The sequence below is a fragment of the Ovis aries genome, chromosome 22 (assembly GCF_016772045.2).
Source record: "Ovis aries strain OAR_USU_Benz2616 breed Rambouillet chromosome 22, ARS-UI_Ramb_v3.0, whole genome shotgun sequence".
Classification (NCBI taxonomy): domain Eukaryota; kingdom Metazoa; phylum Chordata; class Mammalia; order Artiodactyla; family Bovidae; genus Ovis; species Ovis aries.
In genome coordinates this window covers 21,024,915-21,039,408 of record NC_056075.1, presented here as the reverse complement: position 1 = coordinate 21,039,408, position 14,494 = coordinate 21,024,915, and the positions used below count along the sequence as shown (strand labels likewise).

The window sequence follows — 14,494 nt, the reverse complement described above, 5'->3', positions numbered from 1 at the left end:
GCCGGGAGCACTGACTCAGGCTAGGCAGCTTACCCAGTAAGCAGGGGGCATCCAGCATGCTCTCTGGTTCTGACCCAGACAGAGGAGACTAAAAACAAATCCTCTTTGGCTCCATGGCTGGCTCTGGCACAACATGAGCATTCGGCTCGGCCGTGCCTCATGAATGCGAATGCCTGTGCCCAGGATGTTTCTAGCAGGGTTTGCCAGCCTCGTCTGGAGTCATCAGTGTGGTAGGGAGCACAAAGATATAGATGGAGACTCTGGAGGCCAAGTGAAAGTGGCAGCTTGCTCAACTTTGTAAAGAGAAACAGTGGTTCAGTGACCCTGACCATTCTGTTGGTGAGAGAGGCAACGACTTGGACAGCAGTAGCCGTCACTGCCTCTGAATTCGCACAGAAGAGGCTTGCCTGTCCAGAGAAAGAAGGAAACATCAAGGAGATAGAACCAGCAGGAGAAAGTGGACAGAGAGGGCAGAGCCAAGAATTGATAGGGTAGTTAAGAGATTCCTACCCCAGCCCCCAGCCAGTCCTCTACTTTTAGCTAGAAATTAATAGAAGGAATGAGTGAAAGGGTTCAACACTGTGGGGAGAAGCCTTTGAATACTTTCTCAATCCAAGGAGAAAGTGGAATTAATGAAATGAACCCAACATCTAACTTGTTTGTATAACCAGCTTCCATATCAGGACACCCAACAACTTACTCAGTAACCTTCTGAATCCCCCAGCAATGTAATCTCAGAACCTTTCTTTTGTAACCTTATCTCAGGAACTGCCTACAGACCCTGCCCCTCAACCTCTCCATCTCCTGTCCAGCAGCGAGAGGAAAGGAGGCAACCTGGCTAATTCTTCCTCTTTTTCAAGCCCCCTTTCTTTCAGAGGGAAATACTCTGAGAGAATTACTTTAATATTCCAACCAAAGCACCCATGTATATATAGCTTTATGTTTGACCCAACTCCACCTCCTAAAATTCTTTCTTTTTTGGGAGGCAGCTATGCTCACCACCATACCACCAACGCATCTCTTTTTTTGAAGTCTCAAAATGCTGTAGCCACCTTCTTACTATGAGGGGAGCTGACCAATATCCCCAAGACGGCAGAGTAGAAAGATGAAAGAATTTTGACAATTTCCTGAGCTGCTGGAGTCAGCAATTCTGGAAATAACCAACCTCAAGATTTCTTGTTATCTAGAATAAGAAATCTTCCTGTTATGAAAGAAAGAAAACAATTCATCTGCAGCAGAGACCACTTTTACCACAAACTAAATGCTTCTTCTTTATCCTCAGCCTAAAGTATATCAGGACATTGAGATTTGCTTTTGAGTTCTAGGACTGCCCTGCTCCACAGCTATTTCCCAGAGTCAGGAGAGAAAGGGAGCATGCTGGGTGATGGGCAGACAGGGGTGTCTGATCACAGCAGCAGCTTCCTGCCTTGTTTCCCACTTCAACTCACCCTATTTATCAATCACACCATGCATGCTGACTCTCTCCCCTGACAAGTTACCTGTTTTTGCAGTTTGGTGCCAAAATAAAGTTATTTTTCCATTTCATCTAGCAAAAGCCTGGGCCGAAGATCATCAGGGCCCTTCCCAGAAGATTCTGTCATATATCTAGCTCGAGCCATCCACCTTAAAGCTCAGACAGCTCAAGGAAAGGGTCAGCCAGGGCAAAGACCACTTGTTTTAGACTACAGAAGGGTCGTCTAGGCTTTGGAAGCTGGAAACCCACCAATGACTGACCAACTGCTTGCCTTGGGGGCAATGAGGAGAAAGAGAAAGGAAGGTGATAGGGACAAAACAAAGGGAAAGATAATGGGAACAGAAGAGAAAGAAGATAAGAGAAGAAATAAGAACATGAGCTTAGCATCATAAAGGCAGAGTTGTTGGTTTCAATTTAAAAAGAAAATTTTAAAGAATACTGTACTGTAATGGGTTAACGTCATCTTTAGCATCCTGGTAGCATTATTCAGTAGTTTATAAACAGAACATTAAACCTCTGCCCAGCTGGCTTTTGGAAAAGGAATCCAAGGGACCAGAAACTCAGCCACTCTTGTAGCTTTCCTCTCCAGTTCTTTTCATCCTGGCCAAGACGGCAGCCTTGGATACTTTCTTCCGGTCATAAGCCAGACCGATGGCAGCCATGCAATCAATGAAGAATGTGGTAAAGTTGATGTGCCAGCGGTACTCGCTGGCAGAGTAGTCATAAGGAAAGGTGTGGTGGTAGTTGTGGAAGCCCTCACCTGGAACAAAAGCAGAGAAAAGTTAAGCAGCTATACTGTGGATTGCCGGCTGCTTGATCTTGGCACTCCGGTTCCCTAGCAGAATGCCTCACACTTAGTAGAAACCTGTTGCTGTTGAATGAATGAATGCAGCTAGTCTTTTAAACTCTGAACCAGATAGATCCCCTCAGAGGCATCTTCAGAAATGACTGGGGAGAACCTGGTCACCATGGCTCTCTGGGAACCTTTATGGGAGAAGGGCTGGCAGTTTCTCTGAAAAGATAAGATGATTTGAGAGAAACTGCTATCAGTAGGAATGGGTGTTAGACTAGAAAACTCCAGAGCTTCACTACATATTGGTATAAGACCCTAAAGGCTCTGTGTACATGTGCATGTGTTAGAGTGGAGAGAGAGTCCAGAATGAAGAACTTTTACTGGGTTTCTTACAAAGATGAGCAAAGAAGTACACTTTCCCCCACCGCATGGGCATTCTTGAAGGTACCGAGAGAACTGGGCGACACAGTCAAAAGTCAGAAGAAAGTAGGCCTGGCCCAGGGGCCTAAGTTTCCTCAGCCTCTACTGTTTCAGAGTGGACTGTTTTGGCTCCTATTTCTTTGAGCTTTCACCCTGGGGGTGATGCTGATAAAACAGAAGCTCTCTGAGGGAATAAGAATCAAAAAGTTTAGGTATTCCTTCTAACCTCTAAAATTCTGAAACAAGCAGTTCACTTTGCTGGACAGAGGAAAATCAAAGAAATTCTAGATTCAGAATAATTTCTGTAATGAGTCAAGCTGTGGAAACTCCATCGACAGAGTTCTCCAGTCCTAGGCAGGATCTTCTTTGTGAACCACATCAGTAACAATACCCTTATGAGGCTGGGGTAAAGAATAGCTAATAAAAGAGTGTGCTGAGCCCTTTGAAGATGAAAGAGACCCAGTACAGTAATAATGACATTGATAACCAACAAGGAAGGAAGTCCTGTGATGGGAATAACACCATCCATGGCACCATCTCAAGGTTCATTCATAGTGTGGATCATCAATTTATTCAATGTGAACTGAGTAGGAGGGTAGGATAACCCCAAGGCTAAAGGTACTGATGGAAGATCGCTAATTTCCATAAATGACTTTGCAACTAGGCTCTGTCTAAGCACTAGCTAGGCCCACACTTAGCAGATTTAAAACAATCAGACACACACACGGTGCCAAGAGAGGAAAGAAAGTGGAGGAAGGTTAGTGGGCAAAAGAAGGATGAGACTCTGTAACTGGAACAGCAAGATATAGCCAAGAGAGGCTCAAGCGGGGAGGTTAGCTCTGGCAGAGAGAAGATGAGCATGTGACTGGGGGTGGGGAGGTAACTCAAGAAGAACGAGATTAGAATGGCAGGGAAGCAGGGGAAACAGGCAACCAGAGAACAAAGGGTGAGGTGATAAGTGGGGAGCAACAGGGATGAAGGGACGAACAATAAGTGAGATACTGACAGCCACTCTGAAGAGGCTTGGGGAAGCTCACAACGGATCTGTTTGTAGTACAGGACTGATCTCATTCCAGAAACCTTCCATGACGTTCCCTGGTTTTCTACGAAAATAGCCTATAATGTGATTGATTTCAAACATGGTTCAGAGTAAGAACATGTAAACAGTACATGGTGTCTGGAAGGAGGGAAAGATGCATGAAAATTAAAAAGGAATGAAAAAATGTCTTTAGTACAGAGAGTAATAAAAACGGAAAAGATGGTCAGGGTTGAGAGTATAAAGGAAGGTTTTAAAGAGAACCGAGGGACAGCTAGGCCATGGCTTATGCCCATGTGTGGAGCAGGGAGGTTATCTATCTATGCTGGATGACCAGAAGCCCTGATCACTGGAAGAGGCCGTGGGGTCTGCCTAAGGAAACCTAATTCAAGGCCTTAGTCAAGGTCTATATTTAGCTGAAAAGAGTGACAGACCAAAAAAAAAAAGAAAAAGAAAATGGAGACAGATGGCAGAACCCTGTTGTCTGGCTATTGAACAGGAATGGGAGAAATAAATTCCTGAATAGTCAGCATTAGGTCAGTGAGTAATTGCTTTACTGGGAGTTTCCTAAGTCACACTGTGGGGAGGGAGTGTTCCCAGCAGAGAAACAGAAGAGAGAAAAATAAAGGATAAGAGAAGAGAGTGGTAGGTGGTGATAAAGGGCCACCAACAGCTGCTTTGATGTCTTTCATACTGGCATCAACCAGGCAGTAAGGCATGTGATACACTTCAAATATTGCCCCTCTGAATACAGGAAGGTGATAAAAGAGAAGCTTATTGAGTTAAATGACAAGTATTTGCTCTGTATATCACGTCTAAATACAACACACTAGGCTTCCTGGCCACCCAGAGGACCCTATTCTTCTATTTATGCAGTCCCTGCCCCAAGCAAGACTACCACCCAGATCAGAGATGACTGGGAAGAGAACAGCCCAAAGGGGCTCATCATAGCATTCTGTGGCTTGCTCTTAAACCTGGAATTAAAGGCATTGTTATTTTTCACCCTTTTCTCTTTACATAGGACTTGTTGCTTCACTTTCAAGGGTTTTCTAATACTGTCCCTTAGTTTTATAGTGGAATGACATATGGAGAGGGGTCATAAAACAGGTAAATCTAGTTTTTCTGGTTCGTAACCTAATACCCTAAGCAGCAGACCACTAGACGTGGTCTTGCTGTGGACTGCTGACTTACCCACAGCTCCCAGGGAAACCAGGATATTCTCTCGGGGGTTGATGGTCTTGTCGTAAGGGCGATATCCATACATATGGGCAGCGCTGTTCACCAGCCAGGTGGCGTTGAGCACAACAGCGTAACGGAGAAAGGTGGCAAAAAATAGGCTGTTTTGAAACGTTTCACCCCATAGATACCACGGCACGAGTGTGGGCAGGATGAAGCACAACAGCAGGACACCAGGTTTGTAGTACCTGCATTGAGAGATCATACGCTCAGTGAGTGGAGAGAGGACGCTGAGACCTACCTGATTTTCCACTCTCACAGGGCTGGGCTGTCCCTTTCTACACTGAGAGCACGGTGTGGCAGGCAACCGAACAAGAGGGAATGGGCAAAGAAATTTTCCGAGAATTTAGTGTTATTATCATACTTCTCATGAGGGGTTAAATGACTTTTCTAGGGTCACACTACCAGGAAGTGGTGGAGCAAGGACTGGAATGCTTCATCTCCTGACTCTAAATCCATTGTTCTCTTTTACTACTTCAGGGAAATAGACAGGGTCCAAGCTACAGACTGAGTTCTCCTTCCCGGGTTTTTTTAGTTCTGCCGTTGGGCTTTTTTTCCCTTTCAGCAGTGCTCTTTGCAGAATCCATGTTTAAGTCAATCTTTTATTTATTTATTTTTTTTGGCTACACCAGGTGGCACGAGGAGATCTTAGTTCCTGGATCACAGATAGAACCCGTGCCCTGTGCACGTGTGGAATCTTAACTACCGGGCCATCAGAATTTTTGTTTAGTATGTTGCCTTCATCTCCTGCTAGCCAGGAATCTTTCTCATCCTTCCTCTTCTTCTCCCTCAGAGAGGCACCCCAAATGTCCTAGATGCCAGCAGATCTGTCCCTTTGGAGTCCCTATTCCTTCTTCCTCCTCCCAAAGGTACAGCAAGCATTCGACATTACCAGGGAACTGATTTCCTAGATGCCTTCAGCAGTTAAGCCTGCTACTCTTGTATCATTAGTAACCCCTGCCGCCTTCAGCTCCTCTCCATTCCTACCACCACTTCCCTGCATGGAAACCCAAGACTTCCCCACCTCTTTAGTTCAATGCCTTCTCTCATCCACCCCAGAGCTACCTTTCTAAAGCACACCTCCAACCATGCCACCTTCTGGCTCAAAAACCCTTCCATGGTTTCCTATCGCTTGGGTTGAATTAAACCTTGTCTGCTTGTAAGACTCCATAACAATGGCATCAGTCTCTGTTCCTAGTCTTTTTTCCTACCACACCCTGTATTTCAAGCAGGACTCTGCTGCAGGAACACACTTCAGCTCTTTCTGTTTGCACTGTCCCCCCACCCACCTGCCCTGTGCCATCCATCAGTGGATTCCAAAGCTACTTTCTTCATAAGCCCTTCCTGATGTCCCCCACTCTGCGGTGTCCCTCCCCTTTGTGCCTCTCCTCGCTATGGAAAATATTTTGCCATGTATCATAGGTATTTGGACACTTGGCTTATCCTTCCACTCCCCAATAAGCTATGAACTCCTTGAAGGTAAGGACTATGACACATTTGGCTTTGTATCCATGACCGTCCTACATCAACAAACATTTGTTGAATTTAATTGGCTTAGGTAGCTCATAGAAAAAGAAACAACAGTCTATGGCTCTGGGTCCATGGGCTATTAAAAACTAGGGTTTTAAATTATAATCTGAGATATGGAAACCAAGTAAATTTCTCAGCTCATGTTGACAAGTCCTAGGAGAAAAAAGGGGGTCCACAAATGCCAGGTCCCCAGCTCCATCATCATGTCACTCACCTCCTCTGGAACATCACCAGCTTCTCAGCTCTTAGGTCGGATAAATCTAGTGTAGCACCCTTTTCTCTGACAGCTGGGTGTTTGCGCACAAGCAGCCAACCCACGTGAGAGAAGAAAAAGCCACGTCGGGAATTGTGGGGATCAGCATCCGTTTCTGAAAACTTGTGGTGGGCACGGTGATCTCGGGACCATTCAAAAACGTCATTCTAGAGGAACAGAGAAGAGGAATGAAGGCCCACGGAGAGACACCCTCTCAGGGGAATACCAATTGCCAGGCGTCTTCCAGAGCCCACAGCTCTCAGCCCAACCTCACAAAATACCTAGGAGTTGGTGCTCCAAAGGAGAAGTCATGGGGCTGCCTCCTCTCCTTAAACTTGCTTCTGAAGCATAAGTGGAAAAGCAACTTCAAGTCTCAGGACCACATGAACAGGGCTAGCTGCTTCTCAAGGGTTATGTGGTGGGTGGAATGCAGGAAGACGGTACAGGGCTCAGAGTTTCATCAGGAGGGAACACTGCAATTCTTCAAGCAAGAAATGGGGTGTGGGGTGCCTAATCCCTGAGCGTGGATAACAGGAGGCAGGTAACCTTGTGTCTTAGCATCCTGGTCAATGGATGAAGCTGTGGGCAGCTCCATTCTGATGCAACTCGAAAAAACAGATAAATCAGGATATGACCACATTCCCAAATGGCCTCTGGGACTCTTTCTATCCCATAGAGTGTGCCAATCTCACTTCCTTTTTTTGCCCCGTGGGGACAATATCAGGAGCCTTTGAAGCATTAAGGCATATGGCAGAGATGATTATGCAACTGTGAGATACTGCCATGGAGAGGGAGACTAACTGGGCTTCCTTGTGTTTTCCTCTTGTTCCAAGCTAGGCCCCTCACTACATGCTATCTTTTGCCCTTTGCTACTGCTTAATAACTGTGAGTTCTCTTTCTCCAGTCCCCTTCATTCTATCTCTGCCAAAAACTTTCTGCTTCAACAAACCTCAACACTTGACTTAGGCAGCCTGGTAACCCATTAAAAGGACCATAATGTTGGTCTACCTAAACCCTCAGTGACACAATTTCCCCATCTGTGAAATGGGGATAACAACAGTACCTACCTCCTAAGATTGTTGTGAGGGTTTAATGAGGCAATCTATGTCAAGTGCTTAGAATAGCGCCAGACATATATTTAGCACTATAAAAGTATTTGATCATCTTACCTGAAAACAACAGAGTTTAAAAGAAGAATCTGTGAAACATTTACTTCAACCCCATTGTGACAGAGTCCTAAGACATCCACCCAGAGTTGTGAATGTTTTGTCCAATGTCTGCCCATGAAGCCAGGCTCAGCTCTTGCCTTATACACTTATGAAAGACCACAACAGCCAGACTGGGTGATAACAGAGGTGCAAAAATGACCCTACACACTGACAGTATTTCCTCTTTACCTCCTTCTTGCCTCTGCCAGTCACTCAGAAGTATCCTTATGTTTTATGGACTTTGGGACTGAACCTGAACTTAACCACAAGGAGAGAGGAAAGTGAAGTGGCTGTCCAGGTGCTGTCCCTTTCCAGGCACTGATCACCTCCATTCCGCCACCGGCTCATCGATAAAGAGTAAGGAGAGAAAGAGCTGAGCACAGCTGGCTTCTCACCTGGAACGCCATGGTGTTGGCGATGATCAGGAAGACCCGTAGGGGCAGCCGAGCTTTGTAGGTTCGGTGACTCCACAGGCGATGGACCCCTGCTGTGATGCCCAGGGCACTGATCACATAGTAGAATAACACTGCCAGGATAAGACAGGGCAGGCAGTCACTCACCTGGGAAAGTGTTTCCATGATGGTTTCCTCAGGTCAGAGTGTGTGTAGGCTCCCGGTGAGAATCTGCTTTTCCCTGAACTCCAGGGATACCTTGATCTCTTAGGCTCCTTTGATTTTAATCACTTGAAAAATATAATCCCCCTCTTATCATCTAACCTAGGGGCTGGAATAAGCTTAGGCGTCCCGGGGAACTTCAGAAAGGCAAGAGAAAAGAGGGCTCTTACCCCCTGGCCACTTGGCATTCTCAGTCATGAGGGATATTCTCCCAAGTCCCCTCCCCTCTGACCTTCTGCTAACTTTCTTCAACGTTTTAAGGACCACAGACCACTACAGCAGTGCTTAAGACCCATAGGCAAGGGTGGTATTAAAATATTTAATAGACAGTATAGTCTGGGCACTGACCCATTTGAGGGTTCCTGGGTTCAAGGGGACATTAATGGGGCTCAGAACTAGGACTATTTACCAAGTGGTCCAAAAACCTTTTAGCAGGCAATTTGGCCACAGGAGGGGAAAATTCACCCTGCACATCAGTCATAGCTGCAGTGTCTTAAGCTTCGCCAAGGATTTTATGTTTTCTGATTCACTAGATGCCTTGAAAGGAGTTTAATATCCCTCCCTTTGTGGCTGAAAAAACAGATGCTTAGCGAAGTTAAGCGTTTATCTATAGTCACATGGCTAGGAAATGGAGCCATGGCTCGAAACTAGATTTTTGTCTCAACAAAGTGGTTCGTGTTCCAGAAGTCTGGCACGAGGATGTATACCATCCACCTCCCCAAGATATATGCCCACAGTTCTGTGGCATATGTCTCGCCAGATATGTCTCGCCTTCGCCACATCCCTCTGCCAGCCCATACTCCAGCTGACAAGGCTAATTCTAGATAACGGCAGGACGGGCTCAAAGTTGCCCAAAACTGTCCTGCCTCACCTTCCTGGAGGCCTGCAGGTTCCAGGTGCCAAATAGAGTCTCTAACTGGGAGGCAACCCAACAGCCACCCACCTTCCTCTGCTCAATAGCTCTAGGGAGGCAGGGGCTGAGGCCTTGGTAGAGCAGTGACTATTAACAATGTTTCATTCCTGGGGAAGTGGCTAGAAACAATAGATTCTCAGTGGCCACTGAACTTAGTTGCAGTTGGAGACACTGCAGATTGTAACAAATCGTTCTGTGTTCTTCTCCTGCCACAGATACCAGTTTCCTAAACAAGCCCCCACCCCACCCATCTTCCTCTACCCTATCCAATTTCTCCTACAGTACAGGAGGAGAGCCATGGAGCCAGAGTTCGTCCTGGTGAGAGTTCCTCTACTCATAGCCCTCTGAACTGGGCTGGGGCCCTAGGTGGTTTGCTGGACCCCGGGCATGTGGTAATAGCCTTTCAGATGCCGTATCTGTCTGCATCTACACCTGGACAGATGACAGTTGAGCCACAGCCCACCAGTCACCAAGGGTAAAGGAAAAGGTCTTTGGGCACAAAAGAAGCACTCAGCTCAGAAGCAAAGAAGCTCCTAGGGTTGTTTCATGCCACAGAAGACCCTGGCAAGTTGACTCAGAAAAGTACCTAAGATCCCTGCATTAACAGAGGAACTGGAAAAGGCACTCAAACCCTCTGGTACCTTTTTCTATCAGCACCTCTAAGCCTATCTACTAGAAGGCTTTGGGTCAGTTGGAAATTCATTCTCTATTAAAGTCCAAATTGGTGGTTAAGCAAAACCTCAGTTTTAGACCTAAGAAAGAGACTGGAAAAGTTTGGCCCATGGTCCCTCAGTGTACCCAGAGATGGCTCTTCAGCCCTTCCCTCAAGGCGGTTCTGAGACACCAAAACTGCTCAGTCATGAGAAACGCTGGAATCACAACCATTTGCTAATTTAACACCATTCTTAGGGATAAAACAAGAAAAAGTAAAGCAAAGCTCCTGAACTCTGAGGACCTGTGACCCTCCCCCCACCCCCCTTTTGTTCCTTAAGACAAGAGTTCTGATATCCCCACACCAAACCAGTCACTCCATCAGCTAAGCCATCCACCACAGGGCCCAGGGACAGGAGTATAAAAGTCACCATCCAGTCTCCATGTGGCACATTTTCCTGTCCAAAGGCACAGCACACACCCATGGGCAGGGCACCAAAAAGGTAGCGGGCACAGCCCTGGTTTGTGGATAGCATTCTGCCCCTGCACCAGCAGCCGAGGGAAAGCAGTGAGCAGCAGCATCTGGTCAAGCTCAGGACTTTACGAGCCTTTCAGGGACTCTTGGGGCTGGAAGGGGCTCGCAGGTGACCAAACACCTTCACCAAACACCTGGTGAAGACTTCTCTACTGGAGAGGAGGGGTGGAGAGAGGAGTCCGAAGCCTCCCTGGGGAATCCCCGTCCTGCTTTTGATTCCTCAATTTGAACTGAAATTCCAGAACTCAAGTTCTGCTGGGTTCTCAGAAGGACTAGAGAACAGATGTCCCCCTCCCCTCGAAAATAAGAGCCCTTCCTGGTTTGCAGATGAAACTATTTCATCGGTGCCTGGCTGGCCCCAGCAATTAAACACATGTAAAAAAGCACTATCTTTCTAATCTTAAAAAAAAGTACTATTGTCCCCAGTGTGTTCCTTGAAAAACTGAGAGAGGGGATCTACCCAGCTGCATTTCTGTCCATGGATTACCAAGAGGATTCCTCCCAAAAGCTCCATAGACCAGATCCACCATCTTTAGACCAAAGAGGTTCTGGAGGACTTGGCTGAAACTTGGCCCGCCAGCCCTTCTATGTAACTCCCCTCCAAGAGTGCAGCTGTCTGCAAGCACCCCATACCCAAGACTGCTCTGGAAGACCTACAGTTGCTTTCTGGAGGGGGAGTTCTGGTCTGCCCCTCTCAGAAAGTGCTGATGTGCCCCACGCTCCCATCCCTGGTCTTTAGGGCTCTCTCTTTTCCCCTTCCCAGGCCAGACTCATAGCGACAGAGGTGGGAATGCCCACCGAGCACATGCATGTGTGCAGGCGGCAGGGCCCTGCTGTCAGCCCAAGCCCCTGGATTCCTGAAAGAGCTGAGCTAAGGGCAGGCAGGTCAGGGATACACTGGGAACCGTTCCCCTCACTGCAGCAGCCTGAAGGCCAGGGCTGCCCGGGGCCTGGGAGAGAGTGGCTGGAGCAGGATGGGTGTGGAATGGGACACGGAACACTTCTTGAACCTTACTTCATTGTAAGAACATTTTGTTGAGTGGCATGTACAGTCGAGACCTACACAGAGTCACAGATCAATCATCTGTGTAAACTAGGTTACACGGGAGCCTTCTTCATCTGTTTATGTAACCAAGGAGCCTGAAAGGGCCAAGGGTCAGGGCAAAATAAGTTTGTGGATGACCACCACTCTGTTCCCCTACTACTAACTCTCTCCCTGAGCCGTTGTTCTTAATACCCCATGACCAGACTCAGCTTAAGCCCCCTAAAGTCACTCATCAAGTCCCATGTCCCCATGCCTCCCAGGTAGGGACCTAGATTCTTTCCTGGCTGGCAGGGCTGGGACAAGCAGTCAAGCAAAAGACTTAAAACAGAAAACCTCTTTCAGAAAAAGATGACTCTCTGGCATAGCTCTGCTCATTTCAAAACCTGAGGCCCATGGTCTCAGGGCTCCAGCCCCAACACCGAAATTAAAAGATCCCCCAGAGTGGACGCTCCTGCATCCCAACCCCCCACCCAGGCTCTGTTCCCAGGCCACCCAGCCTCTCAGGACACCAAAGAGAAATGGCTGGGAAAACCTCAGCCCAGAGGGTCTGGTGTTTGTACTCTATGTAAGATCTTACTTAACTAAAAGAGTGGAGAGAACCTGGGGTACTGGGTCGGGAGGACATGGGAACTTCTTACCCCAGAGAAAGGTGTATATCTTGCAGGTGGGGATCAATGTGATCCCATACAGCGCTCCCAAGTGTAACAGACCCATGAGGATGATGTTTCTCCAAACATACTCAAGCTTGGGCTTTGGGCCCTCCTTATCCTGGTAAGTTGGGTCATAGATGTCATCTCTCATTTCAGGGCGGATGTCTTCTTCCAAGTATAGGGGAGTCTTCTCCAATTTGCCCCCTCCATTCTGCAGGACCCTGGAAGGAGGTGCTGTGATGGTGGTGGTGGTTGTGTAGGAGCTAGAGATCTGGAAGGGAGAGGAAGTGGAGGGTCAAGAGAGAGGACACGTGGAGGTAGTAGGGACCACTTCACTCCCTAGTCAAGCTGGGGGAAGGGCGGGGGATAGGCATAGACCTGGTCCCAATATCCAGGTTACCTGAGGGAAGGCGGAAGACAGGGACATCCCCAGGAACTATGCAGAGATTGGGGAGAGGAGGCGAAACCTCAAGGTGAAGGGGAAATAAGAAAGAGGAGTGAAACACACACCCCAACGAGCACACAAAGGAAAGCCCGCATACCTACATACAGAAGGCTACCGGCAGGACCAGGTTTCTCTTTAAAGCTGAAGAAACGAAAGTTGCAGACCTAAGTTTGCAAATTACAATCCCCATTCCCAACAAACTGGAGGCAGTACAACTCGCAAAAGATGGCTATGTTCTCCCGCGGTGATCTCAACTCTTCACCATGAGTCACCTAGAAGCCCCACCAGCACCGGCGAACCCGGGGTCTGGGGGCCATTACTCGGAAGCTCTCACCTCCTCTTGCAGCAAGTGGGCCGGCATCTGGGCTCTCGGACACTGGGATCACTTTCTCGGGGCTGAGACTGCGGAGCGGAGTTCGGGGCAGTCCGAACTGAGTGTAGTCTAGTTCCTGAGCCTGCTTTTGCGTGGCGATGCGTGGCGATCCGCGGCGCTGTGCTCGGGACCTTCCGCTGCACGCTGCGCGCTGGATCGGTGTCCGGACCCGACCTGCTGTGCTGGGGATTTAAAGGCTAGCGCTGGCAGCCGGTGACTGTGTCTCGTATTTCCTCAGACCCCTTTTATTCGCTGCCAACAAGGGGCAAAGTGCGCAGAGTTGGCTCACCGTGGGAGATCCGCATGGGCGGGAGAGGGGAGGAGACAGAGCTCCGAGGCGTGCTGGGGGCAGGAGAAGCGAGAACTGGATGCTGCAGACACACCGCGGTTTGGCCGCCGCAGCCCCTGCCTCTGCCCCTGCCCCTGGGGAAATGCTAATGGGCTTCTGTAGACTCTGGCGCGTCATTGGCCGAAGGGAATTTGGTGCCACCTCGTCCTGCCGTTGCCATTGGCTCGGCGCAATCTGCTGTTCCCTCTGCCGCGAGCTCCTCACTCCCCCTCCCCTCCCTTTCTCCTCGGCTTCTCTTACACCGGCCGCTGGGCCTCCGCCGGGCACCCTGCCGCCTCGGAGGCGCTCGGGAAGAGGGAGAGGACCCAGTCTGGGAATGGCGCGGGGATGCGTGCCAGCCCAGGACTGGCCCCGGGCAATTCGCAAATGGATGGGCACTGGGGAAGTTTCCCGGGAAAGAGTGGGGAAACCACGCGGGCGACCACTGCGCACAACTCCACCCCAGCCTTCCCGCTCGTCTAGACGCGTAGGCGGGGAGACGTGTCCTCAAACCCGGGTCCGGGGCCGCGAGCGCGGCGAAGCCCCGCCTCCCTCTGTGCGGAGCGCGCCGGGGATGCGGGGTAGGGGGCGGCGGGCGGTTCGGCCTGCGGCGGAACAATGGCCCCGCCCCGCCCACCAGCGGCGCAGCGCTAACCCGGGACTGCTGAACAGGCTTGCGGGTCTCCCCGCGGGCGGGCAGGCCGGCGGGCAGGCGGGCGGGCGGCCGCGCACACACAGTAGATGCACTGATGTGTAGATCTGCACGCGCGCAAGAGGTTCAGCCAATGGGCACGCCGATAGGAAATGTTCACCGCCAGGCACCAGTGAGCTGTGCTATCCCTGTGCCCACGCCAACAGAAAGTGTGCGGGATGTTTTGGAGATTAGAATGTCGCGTCGTTGTTTTGGAATTGCCTTCTTTGGGATAGGCCATTTCGTGGAGAAAGTACGGATGTGCTTTCACTCAGAAACAGGAGAAAGTACTTGTAAGT

At 49.1% G+C, this 14,494-nt stretch overlaps 1 protein-coding gene across 1 annotated transcript; it reads right to left on the bottom strand.

Moving 5' to 3' along the window:
• Positions 1-1,350: 1,350 nt before the first annotated feature.
• SCD (stearoyl-CoA desaturase) lies at positions 1,351-13,361 on the bottom strand. The gene is given in 6 exon segments (NM_001009254.1): positions 1,351-2,234; positions 4,915-5,147; positions 6,704-6,909; positions 8,346-8,476; positions 12,347-12,629; positions 13,138-13,361. Coding segments are annotated over 6 exon segments (1,080 nt in total). The 5' UTR covers positions 13,165-13,361; the 3' UTR covers positions 1,351-2,034.
• Between the last annotated feature and the right edge of the window lie 1,133 nt (positions 13,362-14,494).